Source organism: Asterias rubens, chromosome 11, assembly GCF_902459465.1.
Source record: "Asterias rubens chromosome 11, eAstRub1.3, whole genome shotgun sequence".
Lineage (NCBI taxonomy): Eukaryota > Metazoa > Echinodermata > Asteroidea > Forcipulatida > Asteriidae > Asterias > Asterias rubens.
Window position 1 is genome coordinate 500,481 of NC_047072.1, and position 16,016 is coordinate 516,496.

At 39.4% G+C, this 16,016-nt stretch overlaps 2 protein-coding genes across 3 annotated transcripts in view; one reads left to right on the forward strand and one right to left on the reverse strand.

The window, feature by feature from the left end:
* Positions 1-1,700: 1,700 nt before the first annotated feature.
* LOC117296490 (quinone oxidoreductase-like protein 1) lies at positions 1,701-11,426 on the reverse strand. 2 transcript variants are annotated; one of them, XM_033779450.1, is made up of 10 exons: positions 11,367-11,426; positions 9,552-9,702; positions 8,878-8,991; positions 7,705-7,838; positions 6,257-6,368; positions 5,599-5,700; positions 4,468-4,610; positions 3,659-3,764; positions 2,324-2,369; positions 1,701-2,059 (listed from the first exon to the last, which is right to left on the reverse strand). In XM_033779450.1, the coding sequence occupies exons 1-10, from the start codon at positions 11,400-11,402 to the stop codon at positions 1,963-1,965; spliced, it is 1,041 nt and encodes a 346-aa protein (XP_033635341.1). In that variant the 5' UTR covers positions 11,403-11,426; the 3' UTR covers positions 1,701-1,962. The 2 variants fall into 2 exon arrangements, with proteins under 2 accessions (XP_033635341.1, XP_033635340.1); XM_033779449.1 differs by lacking the exon at positions 11,367-11,426 and adding an exon at positions 10,771-10,933.
* LOC117296491 (intersectin-1-like) overlaps positions 11,415-16,016 on the forward strand; it is a 53,996-nt gene continuing 49,394 nt past the window's right edge. The window contains exons 1-3 of the mRNA XM_033779451.1: positions 11,415-11,501; positions 14,179-14,214; positions 15,442-15,586. Coding sequence (XP_033635342.1) covers positions 14,199-14,214; positions 15,442-15,586 — 161 coding nt within the window. The 5' untranslated portion in view covers positions 11,415-11,501; positions 14,179-14,198. The remainder of the gene's footprint in view (positions 11,502-14,178; positions 14,215-15,441; positions 15,587-16,016) is intronic.

Genomic DNA, 16,016 nt, shown 5'->3' on the forward strand with positions numbered 1-16,016 from the left:
TTTTTTCTCCATTATTCTCTCCCAACTTGTGCGACCTATTTAATTCATTTTTTTGAATTGTTATTTTATGCATATGTTGCAATACACCAAGTGAGAAGACTGGTCTTTGACATTACCAAAGGTGTCCAGTGTCTTTAAAGGAACACGTTGCCTTGGATCGGTCGAGTTGGTCCATAAAAAGCGTTTGCAACCGTTTGTTATAAAATGCATATGATTGGAAAGATGTTTTAAAAGTAGAATACAATGATCCACACAAATTTGCCTCGAAATTGCGTGGTTTTCCTTTTACTTTGCGAACTAACAAGGTCGGCCATTTATTGGAGTCAAAAATTTGACCTCCATCTGTCCATAAATGGCCGACCGTGTTAGTCGACGAGGTAAAAGGAAAACCGTGCAATTTCGAGGCATGTTGTGTGAATCATTGTATTCTACTTTTACAACATCTTTCCAACCGTATGCATTTCATAACAAACGGTTACAAACGCTTTTCAAAGACCAACTCGACCGATCCAAGGCAGCGTGTTCCTTTAAGGATCATTACTAGCATGGAGTTTATTGCTCCATGTTACTAGTAAAGGTGCAACCTAAAGGTGCTAATGTTCATACAGCGATCTACAAAAACTAGTCATGGTATTCTTATCAGCCAGCTCTAATCTATCCACGACAGCAAGTACCAACCGCATATCTGGCCATATATATATATTGAGGGCTGTAAATTCAAACACACACAACACAAACATTTTCCAAAAGTCTCCATTTGATCACATTTTTTGACACTTTTATTGATTTCTAATCAACGTTGCATGTCAGACAAGAATAATTTAGCACGATGCTTACTTAACCAACTTTATAACAAGTAGGCTTTTGCATAAAAATTACACAATTTCTTATCTGGGTCTCACCAAAGTATGAACTTAAATACTTACATTAAACACTTTCGGTACAGAAAAAAAAAAAAAGTTCACAGATTTACAAATAATTTGGTAATGGTGAAAGACTTCTCTTGAAATATTGATCCATGAAATGCTTTACTTTTTGAGAAAACATTAAAACAATATCAATTCTCGATAGCAAGAATTACGGATTTATTATAAACACATGTCATGACACCAGGAAACGCGCGAAAACAGGAGTTGGTTTTCCCATTATATTCTCCCGACTCCGATGACCGATTGAGCCTAAATTTTCACAGGTTTGTTATTTCATATATAAGTTGTGATACCGAAAGTGTATAACGGCTTTAAACTACCAGTTCAAGCTTCAAAATTAACCTATCATAAGAGTGCACATAATTCCTCTCAATTAAAAACAGAACTTCTAAAGTAGTAGACTTTGAATCAAAAAAGATGGTGAAGAAACCCCAGAGGCTAGATAATAAAGGTTTATATACACAGCGCCCTCTGTAGCTGGGATAACTCCATACAGATGATGTTATCGCCGTCTTTAACCCCAATGAAAACATTTGTGTCTTGCAGAGACGTACATTATTAAGCTTTCAGTTTCTGCGATATGATTGTCTGACGTAGTTTGTCACTTACTACATAGACCAGCAGTTAACTGAACAATTTGATCTTCTGCTGCTACAGTGTGCTTAATGTTTCAGGCCTGTATGCTTCGTTTTTGAAAGGGCAAGGGCACCAACGCATTTTCTCCTTGGTAAAGGGAACCCTATGAGGAAATTGTGAATTTCTAATTGAGCATTTCCAGGGCACCAAGGCAACGACCAGGGGGCATGGAGGCAATCACCTTTATTGCCTCCGTGAAGTATCGGGCTAGTTGTTGTTTATATTTCACTTGTGTACATGTGAATGGGATGCGAGGTCAAAGGGTACATCTGGCAGGATCCTGTCGGATGCTTCAAGGCTGCCGTTATTCACGAGCCTCAAAATGTTGCCGAGTTTTTGTGGCCAGATTTGGAAAATCTTGACTTGAGTTTTCTCGTAATGTTCTGACGGTGCTATCCTACATCTTGACGATAGTCTTTCCGATTCGCTGAGCTGGAAGACTGTTATAAGCTTCACACGCCTCCTCTAGGCTGACACATCGGGAAATGTTTGGTCTGTAAAGACAAGAATTATCAATAAGTAATTATTTGAATTCAACAAAAACAAAATGGTGGTTCATACCTTCCTGCGGTCCAGTGTTATTTGTTTCTCCTAACTATGAGTGAATTTTCACAGAATATAACATGTATAACCTTGAGGTGTCCCTCGAACATCAGATTTGTTTTTATTTGGAAGCTATCAAACAAACAAGAACTTGTACTTTTTGTTTTTCGAGAAGTTTTCTCCTAAAACTGATTCATCAAAATTTAAAATCGTACCTCAGAACTCCATTGCCCATCTCGTTGATTACAGACTGAAAAATATCTGAGATGCCATTATTAAGGAAAATAAAATCTCCACTTGTTGTGCTACTTAGATGCAGCACTCCATGCTTCCGTAAGCGCCGATTCTGTGCTTACGGTAAGCAGAGCCATGAAATTGGGCCCTGGTGGTTAGACTGCACGACTTGCAACCACAAGGTTGTGGGCTCGAAATCCCCAAAGCTAACTGCTGATTTCACAAGGACTAGAACAAGTACATGTACTGTCTCCTAGTTGCTGATCAGAATTTCTTGATTTGTGCAACTCATAATCATATATGTTAAAGGAACACGTTGCCTTGGAGTGGACGAGTTGGTCTACAAAAAGCATTTATAACCAATTGTTATAAAATGCATACCGTTAGAAAGATATTTAAAAGTAGAATACAATGATCCACACAAATTTGCCTCAAAATTGCGTGGTTTTCCTTTTACTTTGCGATCTACCATGGTCGGCCATTTATGGGAGTCAAAAATTTGACTCCCGTAAATGGTCGACCATGTTAGTCGACGAGGTAAAAGGAAAACCATGCAATTTCGAGGCATGTCTGTGTAAATCATTGTATTCTACTTTTACAACATCTTTCTACCCATATGCATTTTATTAAAAACAATTACAAATGCTTTTCAAAGACCAACTCAACCAATCCAAGGCAACGTGTTCCTTTAAACCAATGTTTGTATGAGAGTTGTCTGTTGACAGCTTGGCTTTTGTATCCCCTTGCGGGAGTTTCCCCGAGTTCCCTGATGGAAAGATCATCTAAACAAACAAAAACAACAAACAACAAGTATATGAACTGCACATGATTCTGGAGTTTAAAGGGTGGCTGCAGTGTTTTTTTTTATTCATTTAAACGATTAAACATGACTTTTTAGACCTGAAATATTTTTTAATATTTTTTATTAAATGCGCAAGTATTTTTAAAAATGGTTTTCAAGAGATTAAACGTTTGCATAAACGTGACGTCATGTCGGTAACCCAAGTTGTCGGGCCCCCTGGCTGTGTGCATATAGAAACTAAGCACTGTGTGGCCTGGTACCTAGGCACGTGTAGTTAGGGACCAGACTCTTTTTTGAATTCCCGACGTGACGTCGATGGTAGGGGCGGTAACAATCCACAAAAGGGGGGGGGGCATGACGTATTCACTCATTACGCAAGTCAGATATGTCGGGAATAACAAAACACATTTTATTGATGTTCAATACATATGTCAGAAATAAATGACAGAAAAATAACTGTTTTATTTTAATTCACTGCAGCATCCCTTTAATTAGAAATATTTGTCAAGGATACGGAGGAATCTTCCCAGTTGTCCGCAAGACAAGTTCCAGACTGTCTCATTAAGGAACGAGATACTAGCACCTCTCATGTGAAGAAGACGAGAATCAGGCGGATCAAGCTATGAGAAAAGGAAGAGATGTTAATTTGAGTCCATTAAAATCAAAATGATGAGGATTATCTGTGTCGCTGCCAAATAAAAAACTGCCAAAGTGGCAACCCCCCAGAGTCATCAAGGAAGTCAGGTCCATTTATATTGCATAGCATCACAATAAAAAATGACAAGACCAATCAATACATGTACATCTGATGAGCAGTAAAAAAATCAAGAAGTAGATGCCAAAAAAAACAATGACACTGCAGAGGGATCCATTTTAGAAGCAGAGCTTTTGCGCAATGGTCAGTTAAAGCATGTATAGATAGATAGAGCTCGTAGTGTTCGTAGAAATCATTTGTGCATGCAATAAAACAGAAAACAGAGAATGCTGAGCCCAATGGGAGACTTTCTGGGACGATAGAGGGCAGCAGACTTACCGGGTAAATCCATTGTTCTCAGAATTATGCGCATGTTCAGAACTACGTAAACAATGGAAATTTACCCGGTATGTCTGCTGCCACCTAGCGTTGGAAAGTCTCCTATTGTCATCTTTTGCAAGTAATCCCAAATGGAATTAGAAAAAATGTTCCTTAAAAAAAGTGTGTTTTCAAGGTTGTTTTGAAATTTCTTTTGTCCGGTTGTGGCTCTGATGGAAAGTGGACATGGTGGAAGGCCATGCAATACATGTATATGTCTGTCTCCACCTGTTGTCTACAAATCTTGTTACCTGAAGATCCATTTGTGTCGTGACCCATCGACCTCCGACCCCTAGCGCTGAGATGACCTCATGTTTTGTTGGAAGCGTCTGAAGTTTCTTTTGTTTCCTCGGACTGAGCATCGGGTCTACCTCCTCCTTCGGGAACATGCTCACTGGGACAAGAAAAATAATATTGATAGTGGCTTCTTACATGTATATAGCGTTCATATCCGTCAATCAGTGAGCGCGCTTCAACATTCAGTGTTTGCCTGCAAGGTATGTGGGGCTACATTTGAAGTATGAGACCTACTCCTTTTGTGTAGCACCATGCAATGGTTTACAAGGTGCTGTGGCGCAACATGCAGCCAATCAAACCAGGAACACCTGGGCGTACCCCTTCTATTCTTGATAAGAGCACTGGGTTCTTTTATGTGCCTTACACAACACACGGGACCAACAGCTTTACGTCCCATCCGAAGGAAGACGCATCATGGTCAACTGCCTGTTAAGGACACAAGTGTCTTGCCCGAACCCACACTCTGCTGATCAGAATCACCACAGCTCGAGTCCCGTGCTCTTATCCGTCTGGCCTCCATGTAATATGGACCAGTTCCCTACATACTGCTTTAATAAGGGTCATTTTAAAAGATAAAAAGGGAAAGTTAAAAACAGGAAACTTGCTGGTACGTATTAAATCTCTTTTAAAAGCCTTTTTGAGGTATGGCGGACGCGATACACGCGCGTCACATGCTGCGACTGATGCCACGCTCACCATGTTTGTGGTCATTAGGTTTACGTGTAAACGCCGCGTCGCCTAAAATGCGCACTTTACAGAATAACACACGTTCTATTTCTAGTGGTCAATACGCACAAATTTACCACAACTTTACAGTTTTGTAGCATTGTGTGCCCGCCATACCTCAAAAAGGCTTATGGGAGTGTTGGCTCTGAAAAGAGCCGGTGTGGTCTCGACGTTTCAAACAGTATACTCTGCTCAACTTTGAAGATGGCGTAAGGCCTGCAGTCCAGTTAAATTTCAAGCCCAGGATACCGATGCCTGGTCTTAGAACTTAAGGTGGGATTGCGGCCGAGTGCCTGAAATTTTCATCTGGGTCATCGACCTAAAAGTTTGCATGGAGCTGTTTAAGATGAAATACTTACCCCCATCATCTAAGATGCAGTCCACACCAAGTCCTCCAGTTTCCTCAATACACTGTTGGGTTAAGGCATACTTCTTACTCTGATCTGTCTCAATTACTTGGGCTGTAGAAAAACAATCATTCATTATTTAAGTTTGAATCCTTTAGAGACCATAGTGGCCACAAGTGGCTTGTTCCAAATTGCCCATGGCGGTCACAAACGACTGCAAAGTTTGATCTACTTCGACTCACATAATGAGCTCATGTCCAGATATGAAACTTTCCAATGTTTGTTTTAAAACACAGTATCCAAATTTCTAAACACAAATTTCTGTTTCATGTTATTTTGGTGGAAAGTTTTGCTGATAAACTTTGATTATTAAAGAAATGAACAATATTAGCGTTGTCTGGTCTGGGTATTTTGTGATGATTTTTTAGAAGTAAATGGTCACATAAAGGAAGGACTTTTTCAAAGTGTGTACTTCATTAGGTAATTCGCTTTATTACGGAACTCTAAATCACTTATTACACACTACCTCATATCATCAGGTCAAAGTCTTTCGGAATTTCTTTCTCAACCCCTTAGGAGTATGCAGCCCCTGCATCTTAGTAAATGGCTTTTTTGATAAAAGATCCAGGGGTGTGGGGCAGTGGGTGGTAGGGGGGGGGGGGGGTCTCACCAAGCTCTGGTTTGAAACTTTCTAGGTAGATGGATTCTTCCTGTGATGACGCTGTGGCGAGTACTTTAGCTCCCCAATGTTGGGCCAACTGGATCGCTATCGTCCCACTTGACTATAAAACAAATAAAGGGAAGAACTTGCCACAATTATTATTATTGCAAAAAATAGCAAGTGGCCTGACGCTACGACCCCAGCAGAGTCTTTCTTGAAGGCTAAACAGAAAGACTCTGCTAGGGTCAGGGCCCAATTACATAGAGATGCTAAGCACAAACATTTGCTTGGCATGAAATTTCTCCCTTGATAAAAACAGGACTACCAACCAAATTTCCACATGATTCTCAGGATAAGCAAACAACAGCTGAATACCAGTAACAAACAATATGCAAAAAATTGAAATTTGGTTGGTATTCCTGTTTTTATCAAGGAAGAGAAGTCATGCTAAGCAAATTTTTGTGCTTAGCAGCTCTATGAACTTGGGTCCAGGCCATTATCAATTTGTTTGCACCTACACAATAGGTCCTTTTGGTTGGTAAGCAGTTTGCAACAGGTAATACTATTTTTTTCTATTACTATTATTATTATTATATTTTTCGGTAATAAAACCAAGGATGTCTCATAAGTGAACTTCATCACTGTAGCACACAAGCCTGAGGAAACCTGTGAACAAGGGTGCTTTCTACACGCAACAGGAACACGGGGTTTATCTCACTATGATAAGTGTTCTTTTTTTTTAATTATTTGCACTACTAGTCCTAGTCTTAATTTCCTAAACAAAAGACAGAGCAGTTATGGTAAAGCATTTTGCTCAAGGATACACAGTGGTCTCATGACAGGGACTCTAACCCACACTAACTCCTGATCAGAAACAAAAGAGCTTGAGTCCGGTACTCTTAACTGCTTGGCCGAGCGGTTAAGAGCACCGAATTCAAACTCTGGTGTTTCTGATCAGCAGAGTGTGGGTTCGAATCCCAAGCCGTGACACTTGTGTCCTTAAGCAAGACACTTAACCGTTGCTTCGTCCTTCGGATGGGACGTAAAGCCGTTGGTCCCATGTGTTGTGTAACGCATGTAAAAGAACCCAGTGCACTTTTCGAAAAGAGAAGGGGTTCGCCCCGGTGTTTCCTGGTTGTGGCTGCTGTATGCGCCATAGCACCTTGTAACCCTTATAAGGTGCTACATAATTGGGTCTCAGAATTCATCACTTCAATAACCTATCTTTCTGAAAGTTTGTTTATACTCAGCGCCTTGAGTACCTTATTTGGTAGATACTTGCGCTATATAAGACTTCGATATTATTATTATTATTATTATTAAATGGCATGCTATATAGGAGTGTTCCTGATTAAGTGTAGGTTTTTTATTTAGTAACTGATACTTTTACCTATTGTCCGTCCCCTCCCCCCTTGGAGCACCCCACAGGTCCACTTTTAAGTTACAATGAAACTTACCGATGCCCCATTGATGACCAGTACAGTATCCCCAGCGCATACTCTTGCCATATAATGCAGTGCTGTGTAGGCCTTAACTGCATCGCTTATACACGCCGCTGCATCATGGAAGCTCACTCTCATTGGCTTGATGACTGAAAACAAGATTACAAATAATGGCACTTTAGAAAGACCTGTACTCAGAGGTGAGAGTCACTTAAACTGGGATCCAGACCTACATGTATATTAAATTTATGGCATGTCCACCTTTTGATAAAAGGGAGCTTTTGAAAACAGTTTCCTCAGCACTGTGCACTACAGAAGTTGATCGAAGAGCAGACTGCTACTAGAATTTCATTCTCCTTTTAAGACGATCAGAGCATGCTGATTGATACTTCAATTGATGGTATCTCCACCATCTAAAGTGTCAAATCCTACTTAAAATAATTTTAAAAAGTATATGTACGTATGTAGAGCATTAAAGGCAGTGGACACTGTTGGTAATTACTCAAAATATTTATTAGCATAAAACCTTTCTCGGTGACGAGTAATGGGGAGAGGTTGGTGGTATAAAACATTGTTAGAAACGGCTCCCTCTGATGAAGTGCCATAGTTTTGGAGAAAGAAGTAATTTTCCACGAATTTGATTTCGAGACCTCAAGTTTAGAACTTGAGGTCTCGAAATCAACCATCTAAACGCACACAACTTCGCGTGACAAGGGTGTTTTCTTCTTTCATTATTATCTCGCAACTTTGATGACCGATTGAGCTGAAATTTTCACAGGTTTGTTATTTTATGCATATGTTGAGATACACCAACTGTGAAGGCTAGTCTTTGACAATTACCAATAGTGTCCACTGGCTTTAAATAAGAAGAATGCAAACACTCGAGAAGCAGCATTTAAAACAGACACAGGGGAACAGGCCTCTGTTGCCCTGGTCTTGGCCTCGGTGCCCCTCTTACATGTCTTACCATGATGTTTTCTTGTAGACGTGCCCTTCAAAAAAACAGAAATGACTTGCCCTCTCGCTTGATATATATGCATTCGAGTTTACCCTTTAAAGGTCAAAATTTAGTGTTTTAGCTACCATATCCTCAAGAGGAATATCAAAAAAGGGAAATAAAGTCCAACATCCATACATAATCAAATAAGAAACTGGCAGCTGAACACAACAGTGTTTTCAATAGCTCACCCAAGTCATACTCGTTGGCGACGCAGTACTCGGCACACCCTGAGCACACTGAATCCACTGGAAGAAAAGCTGCGACCTCGTCCCCGACTTTACACCTAGATACACTTCCTCCAACTGCAATATGGCAACAATAAAAAAAATTAAAAAATGTTTTGCCCCAAAATTCTTAATAATTGTCAAAACTGCACAATCTGACCCCACATTTAATATCAAAGTGTGGACAAGTTGAATCAGTCATTGGAGTTGCAAGAAAAGAGTAAATAAATGTTAGATAGTGTGTTTTTTTCCCTGAAATAATTCAATTTCAGTTTCATTTTTAATTTCAATTTCAATTCACTTTAATTATCCACAATGGGAAATTCATTTCGGCCTTTTATACAACAAATTGAAATTCCCCTGTGTTTTCCTCTCCCATTTTTACCTTCATTGGTACTTCTTGATTTGTAAAGTGATTGAGTTTGCTTTTCTGGCTTCACAACCATAATTCTTTTTCAAATAAAATTAAACAAAATACTTACACCTTTGGTACACCTTTGGTACAACAAATTGAAATTAAAATTGAAAATATACCAAGAGCCTAGCTGGTAGAGCAGAATGCACTACCTTTCTAACTTTTTTAACGAAGCAGTTAATAAGAAGAACAAATATACAGACCCACAAATCAAATTACTTACTCTTTGTGACCACACCAGCAACCTCCCTCCCTATCGGTAGATGTTGCCTGTCTAACGAGAGCTCTTTGATGACATCTAATCTTATTGATGATAACCCGCATGCCTCAACGTGGATTAATACCTGATCCTCTTCAGGTTCTGGAACTGGTTCCTGAAGGAAATGGGGAAAATTATCAAAACAAATATTACAAAAACAGGTATTTAATTAAGTCGTGTCGTGGCTGATCGGTTAAAAAGAGCACCGGACTCAAGCTCTGGTGTTTCTGATCAGCAGAATGTGGGTTCTACATGAATAAACAGTAGGCCCGTTCTTGACACAGATGGTTTCGTCCTTGGGACATAAAAGGTTTATGAGGGGATTGTAGTTCCAGGTGTTGCTATCAAAACTATCAACGCACTTAAAAGACCCCATCCCAGTAGCTAATAAGATAAGAGGTTAGCTGAGGCCCTGTGCTGCGTGTCTCTGGTTGGGTGCGTTCATCTTTAAATTCAATCATGAAGGTAGTTGCAATATCGAAACCCTCCTCCTGACGGCCGGAGGATAGAGGGTTACGATATCGCAACTACGAAATTTGATATTATTGCACAATGAATATTTTCTTGCGAGAACAGCATTTTTGCGAAATCAAAATCCAAATGTTTTATTTCACTCTACGCAAAGATTTATTTATCTATTTTAAAACTGTAGGCCCTATCCTAATTTTGATCAAGAAAATACTAATAACATAATTTAAACAACCCCGGAAGTTGGTAAAACAAGTTTTTCTTTAGTAGATTTTTAGACAAATAAAGTAATAATGTAATGGAAGCCCAAATAATTATTGACACTACAATTACATCATACATGTATTTTAAAGTTCATAAACCAAAATTAAATAATAATTAAAACAAGTGAAGACTGAAGTAAACAAAAGTTTAAACACAATAATTTAAATTATTTATATTTACAACCATTTTGTGACAAGATTGATCATCAGTGACTGAACGACCTATCTGATATCTCCTGATGTTTAGTGATAGGTCGGCCTCACCATCCTCTTTCCTCGTTTATAAACCCAGCCACACTGATGCCAAACCACTCGGCACGAAGTGGTGGGGCCGCAGGCCACTTTGGGCCCGCTAAGAATTTGTGAAGCGCACAACGAATTTCCGGAGTGGCTAGACAAACTGATCGTCGCAGTGCAGCACTGAAAAACTAGTTGAGAACTTAAAAACTTACATCAGTATTCAATACAGCATTAAGACTCTTGCCATTTGGTCCACGATCCAGGCAAACAGACCTCATTTTTTATAGATAATTGATAGAAAACGTTCTACGATTGAAAAGGGGGCGGTCAAAACATCCCATGCAACCCGGATGTAAACACACATGTCATGTGCATTCAAAAGAATCAGTGCATTTGAATCATTCTGTCATAAGAAATGTACATACAACCCGTCTGATCCTCGCCTCGTAAATCAATGCTCTGAAACCACTGATCTCTACTGAAACACATGGCCGAATAACGGCACCAGATTATTTTACTTCGGGGTTCGATACATTCCCTAGCTCTAACAAACGATAGTTTTGATTGGTTAATGTAACTAACTAGTTTTATACTTTTGTTGAAAAATGCGCACTGAAATTGTATATTTCTTCTTATATATGCTTATATATAATACATTTACACTAACAAATTACTCAAAATAGTAGTAGTGTATACACAAATTTGGTTAAAAACTGTTAATTTGGATAAAGTGTGCCCTTTCGTGAAAAATATATCAACCAATGAAATGGTGGCACCGTATAGTGGGCGAGCCCCCTTGTGTTTTCACCGCTAAATCAAGATGAATGGCGAAAAGGAGAAACATCACTTCGGGAATTTCTAAATGATTTTTGTGCCCGATCCTGTCTTTAAATTTCCTTGAAACTTAATCAGCTGCATCAGTGACGTATTAAGAAACAATCTGGTATGTAAATTATAGTTTTTAGAACTGGATTTGTGTTGTTAATTATCGCAATCAGTTGAAGAGGTAGATGCTGTTTCAAGCTGTTCTCTGAAAAAAGTTAAAACAAAACAAAATCATAATGTAAGAGGGCGCCCTAAATACTAGAAATTCATACATTCTTCATGTCCTTGACCTTGATTAATTAAACCCACAGTTTTTATTTGTTTTGGGTAAGCTAGTAAGTAAAGTGACGGTCAGTCAATCTTTTTATAAATAAAAAAAATTGCCTCGGATTCGTGGGAATGGGTTGGTGGGTGATCGTTCTTTACGTCACGTCTCGTCGAGACGTTGCCTCAAGTCAACTCGGCCTCTGGCATGTCTGGGCTCTGCGATGGTCTTTATCTTAGCAGTAGCAGCATCAGCGAGAGGGTTAAGCCCGGTTCATACTTTCTGCGATCGCAAACGGGATACGATTTTTTACGTTCAAATTCTCAATGAATATTTTGGAACAGTACAGGTGCTCAACTTCTGCAAAACATTCGCAGAGAAAACAGCCCTGTGATGTGCGATGTCAACATTTCTATCGCATTCGCAGGAAGTGTGAAACAGGCTTTAACTTTTTATTCTTGAGACGTGTACTTTTTACATTGTACATGCCATGTGTTGTATTGAAACCTTCCGCCGGAACAATCGTCTGGCTCATATGAGGATCGAGAATTAGGATTATCGCAAAAATTTGTCATATTATACTTTATGAAAAAGGACATTACAACCCAAACTAATCTAACAGATAGGAGTAGTGAAGTATAATTAATTGACCAACAGCCTACACATTGCACAACATGATCGGCACCCTCTGTGTTATTCCTGGGAAGGGAAATCGTTTGAGTTACTTAACAAATGTGACACAGTCTGTCTCAATCATGACAATAATCAACATGTTCTGGATACCTAATTAATCCCTACTGCTCATTATTTTTACAGGTGGAGACAAACAAAAACAATAACAAACTCAATTTAACCCTGACCAGATTTGCCCCGCATAACTACATTGTAACAGCTGTGTGTACTTAAACAAAATGTTTTGCTTCAATTTTTATCCTCCTTAAATTTCCTCTAAGTCGATCAAAGATGTCAGATGTTGTTGTGAATTTTCGAGATGGACCCACTGCTTAATATCCCCTTCCCCAGTTGTAATGCGCCCCTTCCTGCCTTGTTCTATTTTTAAACGGTCTGATGTTATCAAACCGTAGCGTAGGTAGATGAAACGATTGTGTCTATTGGCTGGAGTGGTGGGCAACGTGATTGAGAATGGGTTGTGAGTTGACCAATCAGGTGATCTGTTTCTTACGGACGATTTGTTTGAAATTAAACAGGTTTCTGGGGGTTTCGGTGAACTTGTAAATTGTATCAAGGATCTTTGTGTATTTCGGTGTGGTCTTTGTGCGTATTGGATGCGCTTATTCATTTGAACAGTGTCCTTATCGTGCTTGTGTACACAGTACACGATAATTGTGACGGCTGTACATGTATGACCCAGCAGAAAACTGATAGTCATGTGTATACTTGGTAATAGTTGTTAATACAATCTGTTAACAAACTGTTGAGACAAATTATTGAGTTAAAATGGTCTCGCTTGCGGCATTACAACACAAGCGACACTTTCTATAGGAGATTTTGTTTCATGGTTTGGATTTGAAACTTTGCTTGGTGGAAGTGTCACTTAGGCGTGTTTGAAACGAGGATATCGGCTAGACAAACAAGTATGGCTAGATCACGCGCGTCTGCCTAATCTAGTAACACCATGTGAATATCTCTTTTGAGTAGTGTCGGCTCTGAACAGAACCGTTGGTAAAGACTCAAAGTTCTGATCGGTGTGGTCTGATCGTCTCTAGGAGAATGCTGGACTCTGACATGTCTGATGCTGGATGCTGCTTGTCTGAGGGGGATTGACCAGAGGTTAAAGGAACTCGTTGCCTTGAATCGGTAGAGTTGGTCTTTGAAAAGCGTTTGTAACCGTTTGTTATAAAATGCATATAGGTAGAAAGATGTTGTTAAAGTAGAACAGAATGATCCACACAAACATGCCTCGAAATTGCACGGTTTTCCCTTTACCTTGTCGACTAACACAGCCGGCCATTTATGGGAGTCAAATTTTTGACTCCCATAAATGTCCGACCGTGTTAGTTTGTAAAAGGAAAACCACGCAATTTCGAGGCAAACTTGTGCGGATCATTGTATTCTACTTTTACAACATCTTTCCAACCAACTGCATTTTTATAAAAAACGAAGACCAACTCGACCGATCCAAGGCAACGTGTTCCTATAATGGTTGTCATCATGTGAATGTATCAACTATCAGTGACTATAACCCATGGTTTCACTTTTGCTGTAATGGAATTATCGATTCACTCTCGCAGGGTGAAGTTGTGGTTGCGCTCCATGGAGTAGGATGACAGTTTCTTGTCACTTAAGTGCACTTGGGAGTTGTTCGGGCTCTCAGAATTGTGGTTTTTACTTTTAGTTGGACTGTAATTGGACTATTTGTGAGTCGAAATCTCGGTAGCTCAGGTTAGGATGTTTTAGTCAGTCAGTAAGGCCGGGTTGGAATTTCTTTGTAAATCTTGATTCGATTGTTATTTGTTTCCTTTGTTTTAATTTTTTTGACAAAAATATGTTATTTTTGCTGTTTCTCTAGGGACCTGGAGGCTGTACAAGATGATGCAGGTGCAGGGTAAGTTATCTGAAAGGTTTTGATTAAAGATGCTTTGTCAGATTTTTGGCTGATTTGACCCAAACATTTTGATTTGAAATTCAATAGGTATTTTGTCGAGAAAGTTACAAGCTTTCATTTGAGCCATTGCTTCGAAAAAGTCCGCCAGTTCCTTTAAGTCATAAGAAACGTTTTAAATTTTGGTCATGGTTCCTGATCATTAAAAGTGAAAGTTAAACTTTTTTTTTCGTTAGAGCGGGTGATACTCTTTGAAATACCATTCACTCAAATAAATATATTTTTTAAACGTTTGGGGCCAAAAATCTGACATAGCATCTTTAAGATCAAATTCACAAAAATATAAAGATAACAACGTGTAGAACGCCACAGATTGAACAGTAGGGCTTTAGACAAATGAAAAACTTTAATTCATAAGTACCTCATACAGTTTCGCTATTCCTATTGGTGGAGAGCGCGTCACATGGGTGCGTATGAACCTTTGTTTATGACCAGTAAAAAGTGTTGAAACATGGGCGTGACATGCGAGCTTGCACCTGTTCTTATAAGACAGTTTCTTCATTCCTGTTGGTCGAGAGCAGTGGCTGAAAAAGTTGTGCCACATCACGCGATGCGCACAGCATTCCCTTATAAGGAGTTGTTTACCCAAGGGCGGCAGGGGGGGCTTTACCATTTCATAGCTGGAGGGGTGTTGTGTTGAAAGAAATCATTGAACAATATTATAATTTGTGCATTATTTTATTTTACTCCTTGACCAAAAAGTGTTGACGTTTTTGACCGAAAAGGTATTTATGAATGGGAATCAAAGTGTGTGGAATCGGTTTTCAACTAGTGGATTAAACTCATCGATGCCTAGTTCTTGATAACTTACCTTGTCTCGGTAAAATTACCAGGCCTCGTTGGGACTTAACCACTAGTTAACACCTCTTCACCACACATTGATTCCCTTAGTAAAATACATTCTGAGAACCTCGTTTCAAGTTGATTCTGGCCAAATCTCTAAAACTTGGGTCCATATAGCCATAAAGTTTTGAAAAATCCTGCTCTAAAACAATGTTACTAATCATGCTAGATTGCACTTTGACCCCCTCCCCCCAAAAAGGAAAACAAAGAAGAACTAAATAAATAAAAAATAGTGTTGTTGAGAGTATACCAAAATAAAATTTAATAAATAAATAATAAACATATACTATAAATGTAAGAAAATTGTTTTTGTGAATTTTCTGACAGACTGGAGGGTGACTGCCGAAGATCGGACGAAGCATGATGCCCAGTTCTACCAACTCAAGCCGGTCAATGGTTTTGTCACCGGGGAGCAGGCCAGGGGGTTCTTCATGCAGTCGGGGCTTCCAAAACTTGTCCTCGGTCACATATGGTGAGTTCTTGGCCTGGGTGTCTTGTGAAGTTTACTACTCGATAGTCGCACTTCAAATAGTCGGACTTTGACACTAGTCGTTAATTTTTAAATTCTAAAATGCATTCCGGCATATGTTTGTGGCAGGCACAATATAGTAAAAGTCACCCTGGAAGGAGTGAAGGATCGTGTCACTGATGTCTAATTGTGTTTCGTAAGTAAATTATGTTGTCGTGAAGAGTCGTGAACGACACAATCGGTTCACCAAGCAGGTCGTCCCTACTATTTTTTGTAGTGCTATGTTGAACCGAGTAGTTGAAAAACAGGAGGCGCGACTCAATTAAGCAATCACTCCAGCGACTACAACACTAGTTGCACTAGTCACCCAGGCGAAGTGAGTTCATCCTGCTTGGTAAACCAACGTTTTAAGCGGGGTTTTTTCCACCCCAGT

Excerpts from the sequence above, each read along its gene's own strand:
- LOC117296490 (XM_033779449.1), bottom strand. The coding sequence starts at position 10,836 with ATGAGGTCTGTTTGCCTGGATCGTGGACCAAATGGCAAGAGTCTTAAT. Across the intron at positions 9,703-10,770 it reads ATGCTGTATTGAATACTGAT|GAACCAGTTCCAGAACCTGA; the intron begins GTAAGTTTTTAA and ends CATTTCCTTCAG. Across the intron at positions 3,765-4,467 it reads CGACACAAATGGATCTTCAG|CTTGATCCGCCTGATTCTCG; the intron begins GTAACAAGATTT and ends CTTTTCTCATAG.